Source organism: Pipistrellus kuhlii, unplaced genomic scaffold (genome assembly GCF_014108245.1).
Source record: "Pipistrellus kuhlii isolate mPipKuh1 unplaced genomic scaffold, mPipKuh1.p scaffold_m20_p_1, whole genome shotgun sequence".
Classification (NCBI taxonomy): domain Eukaryota; kingdom Metazoa; phylum Chordata; class Mammalia; order Chiroptera; family Vespertilionidae; genus Pipistrellus; species Pipistrellus kuhlii.
Genome location: NW_023425404.1, coordinates 172,254,951 through 172,275,384, shown reverse-complemented (window position 1 = coordinate 172,275,384; position 20,434 = coordinate 172,254,951). Strand labels below are relative to the sequence as shown.

The following is a 20,434-nucleotide window of genomic DNA, read 5'->3' as shown; positions in this document are numbered from 1 at the left end:
CTATCCGTACATTCAGATACCGAATTACCTGTGCTTTTCAGGGGGTGAGGAGTGGGAGAGATGACCAAAACCCACAGGTGATCCGAAGCTTCCTTTGCACCAGTGCTTCACCATTGAACTTTTTCCCTTCCACAAAGTTTCCCCCAAAACTTTTAATAAGCCTAGAAGTGGATGGAAGGCTTTCATCGGGGTACACAGTCAACCGTCCAGATGATGGGAAGGAGACAAGGAAAAGATAGCGAATGACATTGATAACACAAGCTGGGCTCGTTTCTGAGAGACCCACAGGGAACCGTGTCACTATTTTTAAAGGTAAAGAGAGATCTTGGGAATGAAAACAGATGTTTTACAACTGGGGGGCCCAAGATATGTTGGATGTATGCTAATTAAACTTCAAAGAGAATTTGATAATGGAGTATTTTCAAATGCATTTCTCCCCAGTCCTGATATTCTTGGAAAAGACATTGAGAATGGTGGATGTGATGCCATAGATGTGTTTCCATGCAAACTGGCAGTCCCAGAGAGGGTGGTAGTGTCCACAGAAGTTCACAATATCCAAGCAAGCACGGACATCGATTGGTTTATTTCTTAGGAATGTTGTAGAGAGTCCAATGTCTTTCTCAGAGGTCAGAACTTGGCAAGACAGGGCTTTTCATGCCAGCATTTTAAGTGCCAGAAGGGTGCAGGGAGCCATCACTGTGAGACATTTTGGTTCCAAGATGTGCCAAAGAGGGTCTACCAACGATTGAGTAAGAAAAAAACCCTGTTAGAACTGATCAATTTCTACAATGAAAATACATTTTGCTTTTTTACTTTAAACGTGCTTTTTCTAGTTAACTGAAACCAGTGATACTGGCAGGAAATTAATTGTCAGAGGTTACAACTCAAAAGCAAACATTTGAAAGGGAATGCTTTTTAATGGAAGAGTTGCAAACCAGAACATACTAAGGTCCTGGTAGGGTACAGGAAAGAGTTTGGAGTTAGCTTTTCCTTCCCCAGGAGCAAGAACTTCCTTCTTGGAACTCAAGATGTCTAACGTCTGTTTTGTTTTTCCTAATCAAAGAGTCCTTGGTACATCCAGGGGCTCACAGCCCTCCCTGGTTGGCCCCTACTTACCTGCACATCCTGGAGCAGCCAGCACTCATCCCAAAGGCTCCAGTAGGAACTGAGTATGGGAAAAGTCGGTGTGGTAGTTCTGAGCCAGCTGGGAAAAGAACTCCATTCCATTGAACAACTCTGCCTGCATTTTTCCTGCAGACAATAGAAAAAAATAAATAAATGAATAAAACTAAATCATTAACAGGCATGGGCAAGAAGGAAAAAGATGGAAAAGTCTTTCCCCCTCCTCCCTCATCCACTTCATCCTTTCAATTTACTTGCTAAGGCAGCCCAAACAAACAATACAAGAGGGGGAAATAGTAAGTGCTTGGATGAGCCACTCTGGGAATGGCAGGGTACACCTCCTATTAGCACTCAAAACGCTGAGGATAATGCTTTTCTTTACTCATTTTGTATAAAAGCACCATAGTAAATTGTAAACAGATACAATTTTTTTTAAAATAAATATATAAATCATTAGAAGAGAGGCCAAATAACGTGGTGCATTTGCCTTAGGTATACAGGGTCACAGATTCACTAGCTTAAAACAGCCCCAGGGGAAGCCAGAGGTCAGATAAGCTAAGCACAGCCATTGCTGCTCTCTGGCCCCGAGTCCCCCTGGGCTTCCTTTTGAAGAGAAATGGGGGAGGGGGGGCCGTTTTCCAGAATAACTTTTATAAGTGACGAGTATTAAGCTGCGATGTGTGTGTGCGTTTTGCAGGTGTGGCCGTGTGAAATAGATTACCTCTCTTGTGTTCATTTCTTCCCACGCCACAGAACCCTAACCCTCACGCCTTAACCCAGTGAAGCTGATTCATGTATTTTTCCTCTTTCTCATTGCAAACCTCAAAAGCTGTTTTGCCCATGAGTAGCTGAGCGTTTCAGCTTCTGTGGACTTATATTGCACGCCTTCAATTGAATCCACACGAAAATAAATAAATGAATTCTAATAACTTCCCCAAATTCCTTCTCCTGTAGCCTTGAAGGGGCCTCAGGAGGCAGCGTGTGTGCTCATATAGCCTCCTCTGAACTGTCGTGGGCTTGTTTTTTCCTGCTTTTCAGCCTTGACGTGAAGAGTATATATGTTTACATAAACCTTCTCTCTCCCAGTGCAATTCAAACTACAGTGGAAATAAAAATCATCAGCTGAAGCCTAGGAAAATGTATATCCACACCAATGTTTGATGATAGTATCATCTCTTTACATTATAGCTGTAATACCACGAATTCATGCAGTATCAATTCTTTTTCTTCCAACTCAGTTATTCATACCCTCCTTCAGCTGTATTAATTGTGCATCATTTAAAAATCTATTGTTCTTCCCAGGATAGCTTATCATTCACGTAGCACACGACTAGTTACGAACTAACCTCCAGGAACTTGACCCATTTTACCCTTTCTGCATCTTATTCCTATTTCAGGTTTTCACCCCTGTGATTCACCCTCCCTACTCTGCCTTCTTGGCCTTCTAGCAGACATTAACTATAGTTAGTAATTGGTCATAACGCAAACTGTCTTAAATTTCCCCTATAAAATATGAAGGACATCTTTTTCCTCTCGATAGCATTTCTATACTTAGAAAACAGTGAGTTCTCTAAACATTACACTTAACAATGTGCAACGTAACGTTAAAAGTTAACCATACATGAGCTGCATGATAGGCCGAGGGAAATCATAGTGGGATACACAACACCCTGGAATTCAGACTGTGTGGCCCAGCCTTTGTGTTGCCTCTACCACTGCCCAATTGTGTGACTTTGGACATGCCTCCAGATGAGCTCCAACCTCCCTTCCAGAACTAAATTTCAAAGAGCGTTGTTTTCATTTGTATGGGAGAGTCCCGGAAATGCATAGGAGGACCATGGTCTCTGCTAACATAGCCCCACAAAGCTTATCATGTTCCTTCTTGCCTGTCTTTGGGAATAAGCCATCAGATGTCAAGTGAATTGAATTTAATACTTTTCTATGTTCCTTTTAAGATATATATAGAACAAAGTTAAATTGGCAGGCAAGTGGCAAAAAAAAAAAATTATGGTTTTGGTAATGGTCTACAATATTTCCCTTTAAGAGCATCAGAGATCCTCAGATAAGACAAATCAGGGTGTTCTCTGCTTTTAGGTCTCTAGAAAAGCCAACTAATATCCCTCATGAGTGGGAAAGCCAACTTCTGAGAAACATCTGAGCAGAAATGCTGTAGCAACCCCCTTCAATGTTGCTCCCCGTTCCTGGAGCCCATCGCTGTCTTATGTTCTTTTTGCCTTGATGATCCCAGTCTTGATTAGTTCAAAAGTGAGTGGAGAGCGGGAGGAAAGAGAACAATTTCCACTCCCAACAGCTAGATCCCGTGAATGCCCAGTAAACTGTCTAGTTCTCCTTTTATCCTTCTCCACTCTTCCCCCAGCCCTCACACCAAAGCCCTTCATTCTTCTCTTGAAGGAAATCACAGAAGGAATCGTTTTCACAGCAACTGAATAGCCTCAATGGTGCCCTGGTTCTTTTTGCTTAACGTTGTTAGGGAATGTATGACCAGTTTTCCTAAGACAGTCAGACAGTCCCAAGGGTGCGTGATTATCAATAGAACTGCCTTTCACTCCCAAACTGTCCATTGTCCGTTTACATGGTAAGGTTTATAGTCCCACTAATAACCATCTCTCATAATTCCCATACCTGGAGGGTATGAGAAGTATTAATAACTTAACACCTTGGATAAAATGTATGTCTTGGCTCCCTATGGAATCATTTGTGAAGTCTGACCTGTCTTCTCCACCACTAATGGGCTCCTTCTTTCTCCTTGTTCCCCTTCTCAGCACCCAGCAAGCTCATCTTCAGGTTTTCCCTTCCTTTCCACCGCCATTGCCACACCTCCCAAGAGGGTCTTGTTGCTATGCTTGACGCTTTACATGTTATCCCCATTACCCAGACTTCCCTCTTCCTCTCTCCTTCCCAACAGGATTGTAAATCAGGACAACATTATCCAAAAGCCAACCATGAGCAATCTTCCCACATTCTGCTCACTCTCCTGCTAGTCCTCCCTCATTTCTTATGACCATCGTGTCCTACCAACAGGTATTTCCTTTGTGCATTTCCCAGTACTATTGCAAATAGATGCTCTGCCTCCCTAAATAAAGTATAAGATCCTTAAGGGTAAATGCCCCATTTTCTCATTCTGTTGCATTGCCCAAAGCATCTATTATTCTTCTTCACATGGTTGAAGGTCTGTTAATGGTGATTAAACTAGCTTGGTTGATTGCAGCCACAGAGAAACATGTCTCTAAGGGGCAATACTTCAGCATTACAGTTACTACTATGTGAGGTGCTCTCTCCACATGCCCCCCATGTCATCTGAACTCTAGAGAGCCTACTGGCATGTCTACAAATGTCTGCATGGGTCTAAAAACTGCAGTCCAAGTTACACCGAACCCAGGCTGGGGTCTGTGCACAGTGGTCACTGAGATGATTTCCCCATTGCTTATGACTAAAGAGACAGAATCCTAATACCACCCTTCTAGGTTCTACCAGTTGTGGCAGAATGGAACATTCTGTGCTGACAATGACTGCTTTCCCTTTATGGCAAAAGGAAAATCTTTATTTAAATTTCATTTTTCCTCATTTCCCCATGTTCGCCTTCTTCCATGCCTTTTAAATCTAGGTTCTGTGAGGCTGTTTGTGCTCAACGCTGGGGCTACACCGCATAGTTGGGAAACTTGAGAATTCAGTTAATACTTTCAGAGAGCATTGCACGCCAAATTTCATTCCTGCCAAGAAATAAACAGAAGTTTAGAACTATCTAGAGGAATGGGCAGTTCTTGATCTTCATTGCTGTCCCTCAAGATTGCATACATAGATGTATGGTAAAATTCATTTTCCCTCCTTTCAGTAGCTAACTTACCTGTTCTGTTCTATTATTTACACATTAGCATAGAAAATATATCATTTGCAAGCCTTACCTCAGAGTGGCAACCAGCCACCCCACTTTTACTAGATAACATATTTTTCTACTTAATATTCCCCCAAAATACACCAAATTTCTTTTTTTAAGCTAATGAACTCACATTCATCTGTTTTCTACATCTTTTAAAAATTCTCATTGGATAAAGCTCAAAATATTTTATATTTTCCAATAGTGCCCCAAGACATTTTTTTTAAGGAAGCCCCTTGATTATTCTAACTTACTTGCAGTGTCATAGAAACAGAATTATATGTCCAAGTGACATTTCCCATTCAGAACATCTGCTATGCTTCTCAGTAAGGAACTCTTGTGACCAGATATGCATGTATTTATTGACCGTGTTGCTCTCCTCCTCCATGTAGAGAGGATCACAAGCCCTGCTGATAAAACTACCATGTGTCATTACTACAAAGTCATTAGGTTGCATGAAGTTTCTGGAAATCCCAAGTGATATAAATGTTTACAAGGAGCAAAAAAAATGTTTTACATCTTTAAATAAGCTTTTTGACTGCCAGGCAGCATTTTATGCCATTGTGACTGGAACCTAATGACTAATGTGAAATGATGTTGACATGTCATTTCAAAGGTCAGTGGAAATGTAACTTGGAAAGTTTAATATGGTATAAACACAACACGGTTTCTGAGAGTAGCGCATCTGAATTAGGGTGGCTTGCTTGAAAAATTCTCTTAGCTGTCCATCATGCCTGAGTAGTTATTTCACTCCTTGATCGAGGGAGGCCTGGCCAAGGTCTCTGCATGGTGATTCTGGGGATTTGGGAAAGCAGGGTTCATTAGGCTCAAGAATGAGATGATTATCCTGCCAGCAATGGAACACCTCTTTGGCTACCACCTCACCTAAACCTTGATTCAATCCAAAAATTATTCTAACTCACTGCAGTGTCGTGGAAAATCCAAAAATCAGCTAACCTTTCCCAATCGGGCTCCTGCTATTTTCATTCACAGCACCCTGTACTGAACAGCTGGGGCTTTCCGAAGCAGGTGCTACCTACACCAGTACACAGAAAGAAATTCACAGCTTCCGTTGCCTCTCCGATTCCGTTATGCTAAATTCAGCAAATAGATTAGAAAATGTGAATTGTTTGATTCCTTGTGATTTCAAAACCCCGCTAGTCAATTTGCCAAATTGTCTAGACACCCTCCCACCAAACATGACTTAGCTCGTCCCTATCGGATTGGTATCAGTTCTCTCCCTCTTTGTCAGCAGGCAGAACTCCTTCCATTGCAAAGAAATGTAAATCACAATATTATAATGTTCTTTTGCTCTTTTGACATAAAAGCATTTGCTTTCTTATGTACACAGATACTTTTGTATATCTACCAGGCCCCAACTAAAGCTAAATGGCAAGAATGAGTATTTCTGGAATCCTATGGAAATTTTGACAACATGAGACAGGTTTAACAGATGTCAAGAAAAGAAGGGTAGGCTCCTTTTATAATTCAAGTTTCTATTTTGTATTCCTCTATGAGCATTTTCTGACCGAAACTGCGGCTCTGCCTAGTGAAACTTGTATGATTTGCTTTTTAACTTTGGAAGCCAACGTTCCTAAAGTGTGCTTGATTGTCTCCTTTCTGTTAAGGATTTGATTAAAATATTCTAGCTGTTTCGGTCATCCCTTGTTGTGTGCTTAACATATGTGACGTTATGCCTCTGCTATCTCAAAAACTATCTGTGGACAAGATCCACAAAGCCTGTGGACTGTGATCTCTACACATGGAAGAAGAAACTGATTTTTCCTCCAAGCAGTGAATCAATGAATAAGAAACTGTTCAGCATCCTCTGATTCCTGCCCCCTTTACCCTCCATGGCCTTCTTTTCTATTCGTAATCATTCATTGAGTAATTGTGTATTCCTGTACAATGCAAAACCAACTTACATGCAATCAGGTAAGGACACAAGACACACTTGTGCCCTCAATTTCAGGACTCACAGATACCCTAGCAGTCACAGGACTGTAGTTCACTCAGTAGTTGTGTTAACGATGTGGCTTCGCTATAAGCTAAGTTGCTGTTTTCTTTACTTTGGACTCACTCTAAGATTTTAAACGTTGCAGTGAATTAAAGAAAACACATGTGAAGGCCGATGTGAAAAACCATCAGCTATTCCTCCGAAAGCCGTTGTGCAGCTTCTGGAGTGTAGTTTATTGCTGTAAATATGTACTATTTATGTTCGCTTGTTTATTCCTAAAACAAATAAAACATTTTTTAGTCAAAATGCCTACCTGTAAAAAATTTACTTTGTGCCATTTTAAAAACATGCATAACTTCAGATATATTTGTGTAATATTTACAGTGTTCAAAATTCTGAATCTATCATTGTAGAGCTTTTATGGTAAAATTTAATACAAAGCAAAACCCTTATATTTGGAAGAAATTCTTTGCAGTATTATCCAACAACTGGAGGGGGGGGGGGGACACCAACACTTTTCCCTCAATTTCAGGACTTCTGTACCACTTGGACTTAAAAAGAGAACTATATGATAAAAGGGTAATATGCAAATTGACCCTAATGGCTAAACAACTATAACACTCTCTGACCACCAGGGGGCAGACACTAAATGAAGGAGCTGCCCCCTGGTAGTCACTGCACTTCCACAGGGGGAGCATTGCTCAGCCAGAAGCTGCTGGCTCATGGCTGGCCAGCTCGGCAGCAGTGGCAGGAGCCTCTCCCGCTTCCATGGCAGCACTAAGAATGTCCAACTAATGGCTTAGGCCTGCCCCCTGAGGGCTCCTGGACTATAAGAGGGATGTCCGACTGCCAGCTTAGGCCCAATCCCCAGGGGAGTGGGCCTAAGCTGGCAGGTGGACGTCCCCTGAGGGCTCGTGGACTGCGAGGGGGATGTCTGACTGCCAGCGGGCCCAAGCCAGCAGGTGGACATTCCCTAAGGGGTTCCGGGCTACCACTCAGTGTGTGTGTGTGTGTGTGTGTGTGTGTGTGTGTGTGTGTGTGTAAGCCCAGTGCATGAATTTGTTCATGGGTGGAGTCTGGCCAGCTTGGCCAGGGGGAGGAGACATGGGCGGTTGGCCAGTCTGCCTGCTGATGGAACTAGTCTAAGGGACAATTTGCATATTAGCCTTTTATTATACAGGATATACACCGAGTGACCAGATTGTGTTCAGAGATCATAATAATCTGGCCACTCAGTGTATATACTAGAGGCCTGGTATATGAAAATTTGTGCACTCAGGGTAGAGGGGTCCCTCTGCCTCGCCTGTACCCTCTCGCAGTCCCGGAGCCCTAGGGGAAGTCCACCTGCTGGCTTAGGCCTGCTCCTCCGCAGTCGGACATCCCACTGAGGGGTTCTTAGCACTGCCTTGGAGGCGGGAGAGGATCCTACCACTGCTGCTGTGCTTGCCAGCCGTGAGCCTGAGCCCAGCTCAGGTTTATCAGTGTATCAGTCAGATTTCAATAAAGCATTTCGATATGCTAATGTAGTGGTAATGTGGTACTAAGCAGACCAAGATTTGTTTCCTTCTCAGAGAGGAAGTGCTGTATGCAGAGTAGAAATACAAGGACCTTCAATAATGACACGAGGAACTTGCACAAGATCAATCAACTACCTCCCTAAGCACAATTTAGTTCAGCTGATATATATTTTTTCATAACCAAGATTTCCCAGTGAAGAAAAGCATATTGATGAGCATTCTGGCACCAGCTTGTCTATAATCTTTATGCTATATAATAAAAGCATAATATGCAAATTGTCCCCTCACTCGGGAGTTTGGCGAGGGGGATGGGGCCAGCCAGGATAAGGGAGGGAGGCACTGGCTGGTCCCAGAAAAAAAAGGGACCCAACCAGTGCAAGAATTTTGTGTACAGGGTCTCTAGTCTACTAGTGTGTGTATATACTCTCAATATATATAAAAGCCTAAGTGACCAGCTGACCAGACAGTAGCTATGACGCACACTGACCACCAGGGGGCAGACGCTCAACACTGGAGCTGCCGAGCTGCGGTCACTGGCAGTGGCAGTTCTCACGTGACGCACCTGAAATCAGAGAGGAGGGAGCCTGATTCCAGGCTATGTCACCCAAGAATCGCCCCCTCACAATCCAAGACCCCTTGGGGGATGCCAGAGAGCGGGTTTCAGCTTGATCCCCACAGGCCTGGCAAGGGACCCCACCGGTGCACTAATCCCTGCACTGGGCTTCTATTAATAGTTAACTTATAAATAAATCAGAGCGGCAGAAGTCTAAGGTACATTTTGAGAGCATCTAGATTACACTCTGATATGTTTTAACCTAAGTCTATCCTCATCTATATGTAATTGAGTAGTAATAATTGCTCTGGACACCTCAGATAATAGCCTGATGCTCTGATGAGCTATAAAGCTTACAAACAGCAGGTACCAATTAATTATGTATTATTGCATTATGTAGAAAGTAATTTGAAATAAAATTGTTTTTATTTGTTCAGAATGCTTATCTTTAAACTTAACTGAAATTAAAAATGATCTGTTTACCAACAAAGTTAACATCCAAAACTGTTAAATTCAATATTAAGTTTATAAAAAATGGACATAATTTTAGCTATTTGAACAGTAATATATAAACTATACAATGACATATTCTTTTTATCAGCTCATGCCCTTCCAGCCAGCCATAGAAATACCAGAATAGCAGTGTTATTGCACTCTTCCTGTTCTAGTATGATTTAATTTATAGGATTCATAAACTCAAAATTGTCCACAGTATTTTCTAATTCATCTGAAGAGCTTCTTTCTCTAAGAATTTTTTCATTTTATAATCTTTCCTTTGAAATGAGTAAGATATGCAATTTCCTTAGTTATATATAACTTATACTTTAAAAGTTATTTCTAAAATATCACAAATTAGTCATATATATATACATACTGTATATATCCATAATACACATATTTGCTATTCACATACTACTTTTAGCAAACAGTTATTTGTGCTTTGTATGTTAACATTAGTTTAGAGCCTATGTTTAGTTTTCAGTAAACCTCAGTATCTATAAAGATCTGTCAAATATTTAATAAATGAGGCAGGACAGTCATTATGAAAATATAAACTGCTACTATAGCTTTTTATCTTTAATTTTTTAATGCATTTCCTGTCAACCACATAATTTCCTGTTCTTTAGGGAACTTGATAAATTTTTATCTTTGTCATCTCAACACGGCTGCTTTCTCAGCGTAGCATAGTAGCATATTGCAGATTTTCTGAGCACACAGCATTCGCTGTCTTATCAGCTGTAACAGTGGAATCTGATGATGCTGGGATTCATCATTTCCAGTTATTTGAACTGCAGGATGACCTTAAAAACAAAGGGGAAAGGCATAGTCAGTTTACACCAGAACGATGCCAACGTCCGCTGTACGAGATGCTTTGCAGTCTGTGAAGTGGCTCAAGAACTGAAAACAAATATACTGCTGAGTAACTGATGACACAGGCCTGCCAGATCCATGGCTCAGAATCATTTCACGTTTATACCAGGCTCTACCACACCCCCATCAGACCTTTAGCCCCATTCAAAGGCAAGCCAGTACCAGTTTGGTGACTGGGCAGGTGGACCATTCATCAAGGCACTAAAATAGCTGAAAAACTGCAGAGTATGAAGGGAAGCTGAAGTATACGAGGGTTTAAAAAAACACAGACACAACAAGATTGGTTTGTGGCAAGAGATTGGTAAGAAAACTAACTTTAATCACTGAGATTGATCACTTGAGAAAATGCTGAGCAAAAATGAAGGGAACATATAATACATAACAAAGATAATTATTTTTATTTCTTCCTCAAGGCAGCAGTTTCTATGATTTAAATATTCTTTTTCTCATTAATTGAACACTGAGAATGGTTACTGTTATTTAGCCCTTTGTAAATGTAAAGCTTTTAGTCATTGTCTTTTATTATTTCTATCTTTTTATTTTTAATATATTTTATTGATTTTTTTTTTTTTTTTTTTTTTTTTTTTTTTTTTTTTGCAGAGAGGAAGGAAGAAGGATAGAGAGTTAGAAACATTGATCAGCTGCCTCCTGCACATCCCCTACTGGGGATGTGCCCGCAACCAAGGTACATGCTGACCAGAACTGAACTTGGGACTTTTCAGTCTGCAGGCCGACGCTCTATTCACTGAGCCAAACTAGTTTTGGCTCATTAGTTCTATCTTGTCTCAACCTGATTTTGTCAAAACTATAAGGAATATTTTTGTCTCCTGTAGTTAAAACAATTTTCTACTATTTGTCCAGTTAAATAAGACACTCTTTTTTTCAAGATCACACTATTTTAAATCATAAAAACTCTTCAGAATTAACTAATATCATATACCCAAGGTAAAAAAAAAGATGATTTTTATCATTAATGTGCAATGGAGCAAAATAAATCTAGCTGTTAGAACAGCACTATTATTCTTTCAAAAATAACTACTTGATCAATTATGCTCCAAAGTAATTAAAATTACAAGTTATAATTAAGTTAATGTCTAAATCTAAAGATACATAACAACGTATTTTCTGTGCTTGACATAAAATATCAGGAAGGAAAGAAATATTAACAGCAAACTATGAGTTTTTTCTTACATGGCTCTATAGTTGTCTATCAAAACTTAAACATTTTAAACCACAAAACAAAATTAAAACAATCACCTTATTAGCTGCTTCCAAGGAATTTATTAGGTTCTTTAGCTCTTCTTGACTCATTTCGATGGAATATGGTTTGACTTCACCATTTTCTTTTACGTCTAGATGAAGGTTTAAAAGTGGCATTTGTAATGTTGCAATTTTGTCACTGGAAAGTGCAAGCTGGTTAAAATGAGGAAAACAGTAATTAATAGATATTAAACAGGCCTATATTAAATATGCATCAGAGCTTATGAACAACACACTTTATAAAAAATAAAAAATAAAGTACTCCTATTCACTGTCAGGTACAGGGAAAGGTGGAACAAGTAGCATCCAATAGATCTAAAATACAAAAACTGTTCTTTATGACTCTCCTTGAAAAGTGTTTTTAAATGCTGTTTTAATAACACATTACAGATTTTCCTTGGAGATAGAAACACCTTGACCAATTTTGGGAAGACTATAATGTCTAGAAAATTCCAGGCTGAAACATGTTAAATATATACATACTAGAGGCCTGGTGCACGAAAATTCGTGCACTGGGGAGGAGGGGGTGTCCCTCAGCCCAGCCTGCCCCATCTCACAGTCCGGGAGCCCTCAGGGGATGTCGTTCTGACCTCCCTCTATGGGAGGTAACTTGGCTGATCAGGGGAAGGCACCGCCCCCATCACTCTGCTGCTGCTGCCACTGCCGGCTGCGGCAGCCACCAAGGTGTTTTCATCAACAGGGACTCCAGTCCATTCACTAAGAAAAAATGACAACTTTCTTTAGGCATTTTCAAGATGTGTCTTTCATAGGATATGCATTTCTTTCTTTTTTTCATCCTCACCTGAGGACATGTTTCCATTGATTTTTAAAGAATGTGAAAGAGAAAGGGAAAGACAGAGAGAAACATCAAAGTGAGAGGAACACTTTGATTGGTTGCCTCCTACATGAGCCCTGATCTGGGCCCTGGCCAGGGAGGAGTCTGGAACCTAGGTACATGCCCTTGATCAGAATCGAACCCAAACCCTGCTGTTGGCAGGCTGAGGCATTCTCTACTGAGTCGAACCGGGTAGGGCAGGATATGACATTTCTTAGCCCGCCAGCAGCAGACCTTCGTTTTTTCCTCCAGGAGTGTGGTGGAAAAACCCTAGATGACCTTCTTAGATTCTTACTACCCAAATTACCAAGAGCATTGCGAGTGGTGTACCCAGAGCTTAGCCAATGAGCGGCCAGAAAAGGTGCCAGCTGCCATGGCTGCATGGAGACACAGAGAGAAGAGGGCCTGCTAGCTGCAGGCTGCAAAATCTGTGGCTTGCCTCATCATGCACGCAGTCCCACCTGAGCGTGCAACCTCCTCCTCCTTGTGATGTTACAGCGTCTTGGACAATTTGCATATTACCTCTTTATAGATAAATAGATAAAGACAGATCGATCGATCCACTATTTGAAACATATAATGATTTACAGCTCCAGTTAATGAAATTTATCATTGTAAAGTTATTACACCTGGTTCGGATACTTATAATATATTGATGTCCAGTTAATACAAAAGATATCATTTTAATTGTCTTTGATATCTTTATGGGACACTGCATTCTCAAAATGAAATTTTAGATGTGTGCTATAAAAAAATAAACATTTCTTCCTATTCAAAAACTGAAATAAAAACATACTCCTAAATAAATAGATTCACACCTTTAACTGCCAATCAAAATCCTGTAGCTGTGCAGAGGAAATATCAACTATTTCGTTTAACAGAGTCTGCTTAATTTCATCTTTTCTACTTTTCAAGCATTTCATGATAGCTTCTTGATGAGATGAATTCAACTGATTCAATTGCTGAGATATCTATGAACATAAAAAGAAATGGTTATAAGTGAAAGGACCTTTCTATTTAAAATGTAAACACATAGTTCCACTCTCCTTTCACATACCATTTAAAATAGTAGTAAATATACTTCTGTCACTTTAAAAAAATAAGATGAGAATACATAACCAGCAAACTAGGTTTTAACAAATTTTTGCAATACAGAAAGTAAAAGTGCTGACTGATGAAGAGCATGAACGTGATTATATCTGGAGACCACCAAAAAAAGCTGGTATAATTGTATTAATATTAATATATCAGAAATGTTAACAACTGTTTAACTGTGGTAATGGGAATGTAGGTGTTAGTTACTTAACTTTCAGTTTTCTTCTGAAACATTTAAATGTTTCGCAACTTAAAAAATATAAACAAACAAAATAAAACTACAAAACCCAGAACTTCTACAATGAGATTTCCTATTTACAATAAGGTTTTTCCTGTTAGCTACTTACCAATGATGGCCCTTATAATATATAGTGTCCTAAAGACCAACTTAAAAAAAATCTGAACACTATTTATTATTTATTATAATATATAGGAATTTAGACTACAGTTACCTCTTCATCAGATAATTTTTTGCCCACTACAACTTTGAAAAATTTGGTAATATCTTCCAGAACATGCATCCATTCTGTGGAATCCCAAACACTTTGATAATCCTGGTAGAGAGGATAAGTACGGCCACAAATGCCATCAATTATTTTGTGAAGAAGCTAGAGTAAAAACAAAATAAATGTAATTATGAATAAAGTTATAAACATATTTCCCTTACAGCAAGCATGAACTTCTCTCGTTGAAAGAAGTTCATATCATCTGCAAGAGCAGCTGAGGTTGAAATGTAACTATTTATTTACTTTTCTTAATCTTCACAGAAAATATCTTTTCCATTAATTTTTAGAGAGCGCGAAAGGGAGGTAGGAAGGGGGCAGAGAGAAAGAAAGACAAAGAGAGAGAGAGAAAAATATCTACATGAGAGACGCATTGGTTAGTTGCTTCCTACATGCACCCCAACGGTTTTGTGCCCTTGACGGGGAATCAAACCTGCAACCTTCAGGTGTGAGGGCCGACACTCTAACCTCTGAGTCACACCAGCCAGGGTGAAGTGTACAAGTAACTACTTTTAACATTATTTTATTAATGAAAAGTTAGAACGTCACACACACACACACACACACACACACACACACACACACACACACGTACCATTTTGTCCATGTTCAGAAGCTAAAAAGTTACACTAGTGTTTTTCCAATGTTTCTGAAAGGAAGATGGTGAGTATAAAGGATTCATCTTGGGATTCCTTAGACATTGTATGTATACCAATTACAAGTGTAACTCTTAGAGCAAAGTCTTTTACTGTAGACCTACTACATTTTCTCCTTACCTCCATTTTTCACCACATTCACACTTACTTCTTTGAGTCCATCCAAGAAAGTCCTCAGTGCTTTTCTCTTCCTTTTTTACATTCCTTTTTCTCTATCCTACCTTAATATCAGCAATGGGAATCCTAACACATACATAGCTGAACACAGTAATTAAGACTGCAAATTTTGGAATGAAACTGGCTTGTCTGAATATTAGTTGTACTACTTAACTAGGTTTGTCAAATTATTGAAACATTCTGTGCTTCTGTTTCTCATGTATAAAATAGGACAATATCCATACCCTCGTAATGTTGTAAGGATTTAAAAAGAATACATGCAAATCTCTTGCCACATTGCTAGCTTATACAAGGCACTTAAACATTGCTAGCCATCATCATCATCACCGTCGTCATCGTCGTCATTGTTACTACTACTACTATGTTCCATATGAACTGAGTACCTACTATGCCTGCACTATTCTAGGCAAATGATTAACATGGTATTCTTCCTCAGGGGCTATTTATGTCTTACAAAAAGAGTATTTCAAGCCAAACAGTTTGGAAATGCATTTTAGCAGCCAGTCTTTCACCTCTTTCCCCCTGGATTATATCGACTCCATTTTAAGGAATAACTTCTCTATAACACCACACATATCAGAACAGAGATGAGCTCCTGGTGACCCCACTTCCAAAGGGTGGTGAATGCACCATATGAATTTCTTCATTTGTAAAATCAAAGGAAAGGGTTAAGAATATGTTGTTGTTATTGTTTATCCTGCCAGGAATTAAGTTCATCCCTTCTATTCAAACTCCGCCCCCACCACCGCCACCCTTTCCCCACTATAAAATGGAACAGAGATAAAAGGCAGGCCAAACTTTGGAACTTATAGAAGGTACTTACCACACACCCCTCTATCACTTTATGTAGGCTAAACACCCATGCCCACCCTTCCCCCATACTGAATGGAACAGAGTAGGGAACTTACACAAAGCTGCCCATCATTGGTATCCAGATGACTGTTGCAATGATAAAGTGTGTTTAATGTACATTAACTGATTACTTTCCTCAACAAACATCAATTTAAGAACCACCTTAGGCCAGACACAATTCTCAAGAATTGGAGATATATAGCCGAAACTGGTTTGGCTCAGCAGTAGAGCGTCGGTTTTGCGGACTGAAAGGTCCCAGGTTCGATTCCGGTCAAGGGCATGTATGTTGGTTGTGGGCACATCCCCGGTAGGGGGTGTGCAAGAGGCAGCTGGTCGATGTTTCTCTCTCATTGACGTTTCTAGCTCTCTATCTCTCTCCCTTCCTCTCTGTAAAAAGTCATTAAAATATATTTTTTTAAAAAGAAAAAAAGAATTGGAGATATAAAACAAGTGTCTACTATGAAGGAGTTGAGAGTAGGAGAGAGACCAGTGGCAAGAGGATCAATTAAGAAGATGTGTTCAAGGAAGACCTCACCAGGCCTGAACTGCTGGGGAACGGAGATGGTGGAAGTACACGTAGTAACATACTAATTGTAGTACCAACTGTCAGTCACAGTCTGAGGTCAGCAGGCAGAGAACCTCAGCTCCCAAAGCTAATGCTGAAGCTCCAGGTCACATATACTGCTTTCTCTGATGGCCAGCAAATTTCCTTCAGGTCTAAGACTTGGGGCGCTAAGTTTTTTGCTTGAAAGTTCAAGGGGCGGGAGGGAAGCCCCACTTCTCAGTTAGATATTCCTGGTATAGCAACCACTGGGCTTTCTTCCTTTCACAGTTCACAGTCAAAATGCCGTTATACGTACTTACTGCCTCCACATTTCTCTCATCTTTCAAACTCACTCAAGTTTTGCTGCTGCCCAAAGCAATACTTCAAAATGTCAGTGCCTTGCCAAAAGCGGTTTGGCTCAGTGGATATAGCATCAGCCTGCGGACTGAAAGGTCCCAAAGGTCCCAGGTTCGATTCTAGTCAAGGGCATGTACCTGGCACATCCCCGGGAGGGGTGGGGGGGTGGGGGTGTGCAGGAGGCAGCTGGTCGATGTTTCTCCCTCATCGATGTTTCTAACTCTCTATCCCTCTCCCTTCCTCTCTGTAAAAAAGCAATAAACTATATATATATTTTTTTTAAATGCCAGTGCCTTTCGTAGTAAGGCTAAACACAGGAGCATGGCATCGTCAGACTCCAGCCACCTGACTCCTGCTCACCTGCCTTCGCTACCCACCTCTGCTTCTCACTCTGCATTCCAGCCTTTAAGAATTATAGCAAGTCCTCGAAGCCCCCTGGGCGGTGGCGGTGGTGGTGGGGACTTCTTCTAGCCTTTGTAGCCTGTTCCTGTCTGAAACATTCTCTCCCCTCTTGCTTCTCTGGTTCCTACCCATCCTTCGGGACTAAACCTAGAAATAAATCTAGATGCTCCTGCTCTGAAAATCTTCCCTTGTCCCTTCAAATCTGGGTTGCGGGGTTCAAACCCTTCAAACTCATGACTGCAGGTTTCCTTCCTGGACAGCAAGCTCCCCCAGGGCACAGACTGGGTCCCAGTCACCATTCCTCCTTACCCCCGGGGCACTGGGTGTCAGGAGCAGCGGGATGAACAACTGAATGAGGCTTTCTGCTCAGGCTGGAGCTGCCAGCCTGCATGTCCTCTGGACGGAGTCTAGGGAAAGGCCGCCCTGGAACTCACTACCTCCTGCAGTCGCCCCGTTACTGGCAGATTCCACTTGCCAATGTCTTTCCTGCTCCCTCAAGGGGCCCAGGTATGCTTGTCAGGTCACCACGGTAACCCGGGCACTAGGCACTGTGCCTAGAGCAGAGGCAGCGTCCGGGAGGTATATGTTGAATGAATGAATGAATGAATGAATGAATGAATGAGTGAGTGAATGAAACTTAAGTGAGAAGTTGCAAACCACCGGTCCAGAAGGTAAGCTCTCACAGACTACGTGGCAGTTCCACGCTCCCCTCCCCCCGGGGTCACTGGGTCCCGGGGCTGCCCAGGAAGCAACTGACCTCCCCAGGGAGCAATGGGCCACCCCAGGGAGCAATGGGCCTCCCCCACCAGGTGAGGGTGCGGCCGGCCCGGCAAAGTCTGCGCACAAATCCCCCTGAGGGGCAACTCCCGGCCACGGCGAGGGGGTGGCGCCCCAAGTCTCGGCCTCCACAGCTCACCCGGAGGCACAGGGGGCCGGACACCCGAAATCCCGCCCCCACCGCTCCCTTCCCGGGGCCGCGCGCCCAGCCCGCCCGCCAGGCGGTCCCGCAGCCCCGGCCCCCGCCGCAGCCGCCCGCGCCCCCCTCACCTGCGGACCCCGCTCAGCTGGGAGCTTCTGCAGCCGCCACAGCGGCGCCCCCTCTTCCGACTCCATCCCAGGGCGAGCTGGGGTGCGGGTCACGTGACGAGGCCCGGCCGCTCCGCCCCCACGTGACTCCGGTGGGCGGGGCCGGGCGGGGCTGGAGCACTCTGTTGCGCGTGCGCAGAACTGCAGCCCAGCCTTTAATGCTTGCTGCTGCATGGCTGAAGCACCGCTGTAGGGTTACTTTGAAGGCAAGTTTGCAAACTTCTCAAAGTTCTCAACTTCATTGAGAGTTTTACTGAGCTTTTTCTGCACTCTTTAAAAAGCCATCTACTAAGAGTAACCATATTTGGATTGTACTCGGGCCATTTGTCCTAGAGGTTTGATATGTATTTCCTACCAAAGTATCCTGATTTGGAAGGTGAATTTAAGGGTTTGATGTGGACAAGATTATCCCACTTCCTAGTAACAGATAAGGGAGAAGTCACTATGGTTGTCATTTTTTTAAAAAAATTATTTATTGACTTGAGAGAGCAAGCAAGCTTTGTTGTTCCACTTACTTATGTATTCATTGGTTGCTTCTTGTATGTGCCCTGATTGGGGATAGAACCTGCAACCTCGGCTTATGGGACCATACTCTAACCAACTGAGCTACAGGGCCAGAGCTCACGAGAGATGTCATATTTAGCAAGTAAAATGCACAGGTGCCCAGTTAAATAAGAAATTTCAGATAAACAACGGATAACATTTTGTTATAAGTGTGCCATAATGATTGCATGGGGCACACTTAAGCCAAAACCCGGATAAGCAACAACTTATATTTTAACTTCTTAAAATATTATAACAAGATAATATTTTGTTACACGGATGCCATAATGACTGCATGGGGCACACACACAGATCAAAAATGTATTGTTGTTCATCTCAAATACAAATTTAACTGGGTGTCCTGTTTTTATCTTTCAATCCTAGATGTCACGTGCCTGAGCCAAGAGGCACAGCCTGAAGTTAAAATCAATCAGGTTCTAGAGCCACACTCAACGTCGGGCTGAACCTAAAACCCAAACAGCTTTTCTGTAGTTTCATTTGTTCTTGCAGTTATTCCTTTAATTGGGTGCTGGAGAATTCAGTGGTGATAAGACAGTCCCTGCCATCCAAAATGCACAATAAGGAGGAGACAGAAACAGGAATCACAATGTAATGTATATTTAATGTTTAAAAAGCAGTGCAAAGTAATGAAGCAAGCCATAGAGGAGAAAGTAATTATTCTAGACTGTTGGCTATGCAGAGAAAAATTACTCACTATTGGCATGCTTTAAGGCACATGTGTCAAACACAAGGCCCGCGGGCCAAATCCGTCCCGCCAGGCCTTGCAATGTGGCCCACACCGCGCTGTCATCACTGCACTCCGCTGCGTTTCCATCACAATGACAGTTTATGACTGTTCAGTAAACCATTCGGCCCGCGATTTAGGCTGGATTTTAGATTTTGGCCCCTTCTCTGATTGAGTTCGACACCCCTACTTTAAGGTGTAGCTCGAATGCCCTTTCTCTACTCTGTGCCCCAACTCTTGGAAGTGAAAGCAATCTCTCCCTCTTCTGAATTTTCATGATGGTCTCTCACTTAAAATATTTCTAGTTCTTAATATAGGTAAGTATGTACAACTCTTGTTCCAACTGAAACATATAATAATTGCCTTAAGATGTTTTACGTTTGTGCAGAGGGGCTCCCCAAGTAATATTTAGTAAATGAGGAAGAATCTGGAAAACTATCTAATTTATATCTGTTAATAAGTCTACAGAAGGCAAGGTCTATTTCCTAAGACAAAACTAAGTTTTATATATTGTAATAATTGCAATAATAATGTTTATCAAGAAGTTACTATATGCTGCCTTGGCCAGTGTGATTCAGTTGGTTGGAGCATCATCCCATACACTGACAAGTCACCAGATTCCAGTCAGGGCACATGCCCAAGTTGTGGGTTCCATCCCCAATCAGGTGTGTATGGGAGGCAACCAATCAATGTCTCTCTCTCTCTCTCTCTCTCTCTCTCTCTCTCTCTCTCTCTCTTCTTCCCTTCCTCCCACTGTCCCTCCCTCTGTCTCTTTGAAATTAAAAAAAAAAATCTGCTATTTCCAAGCAATTTATATATTTTATCTTATTAATCCTCTCTACAGCCTTGTGTCATGGTTATTATCCCAACTTTAAAGATGAGGAAACAAGGTCACAGAGACAGCAGTTGCAAAGTCACTGGTCTGAGTCTGGAACTGGTGGCCTCAGTCTTTGTGTTTCGTGTC

General features: G+C 41.7%; 1 protein-coding gene across 1 annotated transcript; it reads right to left on the bottom strand.

Annotated features, from left to right (window-relative positions):
- Positions 1 to 9,882: 9,882 nt before the first annotated feature.
- On the bottom strand, positions 9,883 to 18,277 carry COMMD8 (COMM domain containing 8). Its single transcript, XM_036417165.2, has 5 exons — positions 18,144 to 18,277; positions 14,058 to 14,213; positions 13,329 to 13,481; positions 11,673 to 11,828; positions 9,883 to 10,345 (listed from the first exon to the last, which is right to left on the bottom strand). Exons 1-5 carry the CDS (start codon positions 18,207 to 18,209, stop codon positions 10,325 to 10,327), a joined length of 552 nt encoding a protein of 183 aa, XP_036273058.1. The 5' UTR covers positions 18,210 to 18,277; the 3' UTR covers positions 9,883 to 10,324.
- Between the last annotated feature and the right edge of the window lie 2,157 nt (positions 18,278 to 20,434).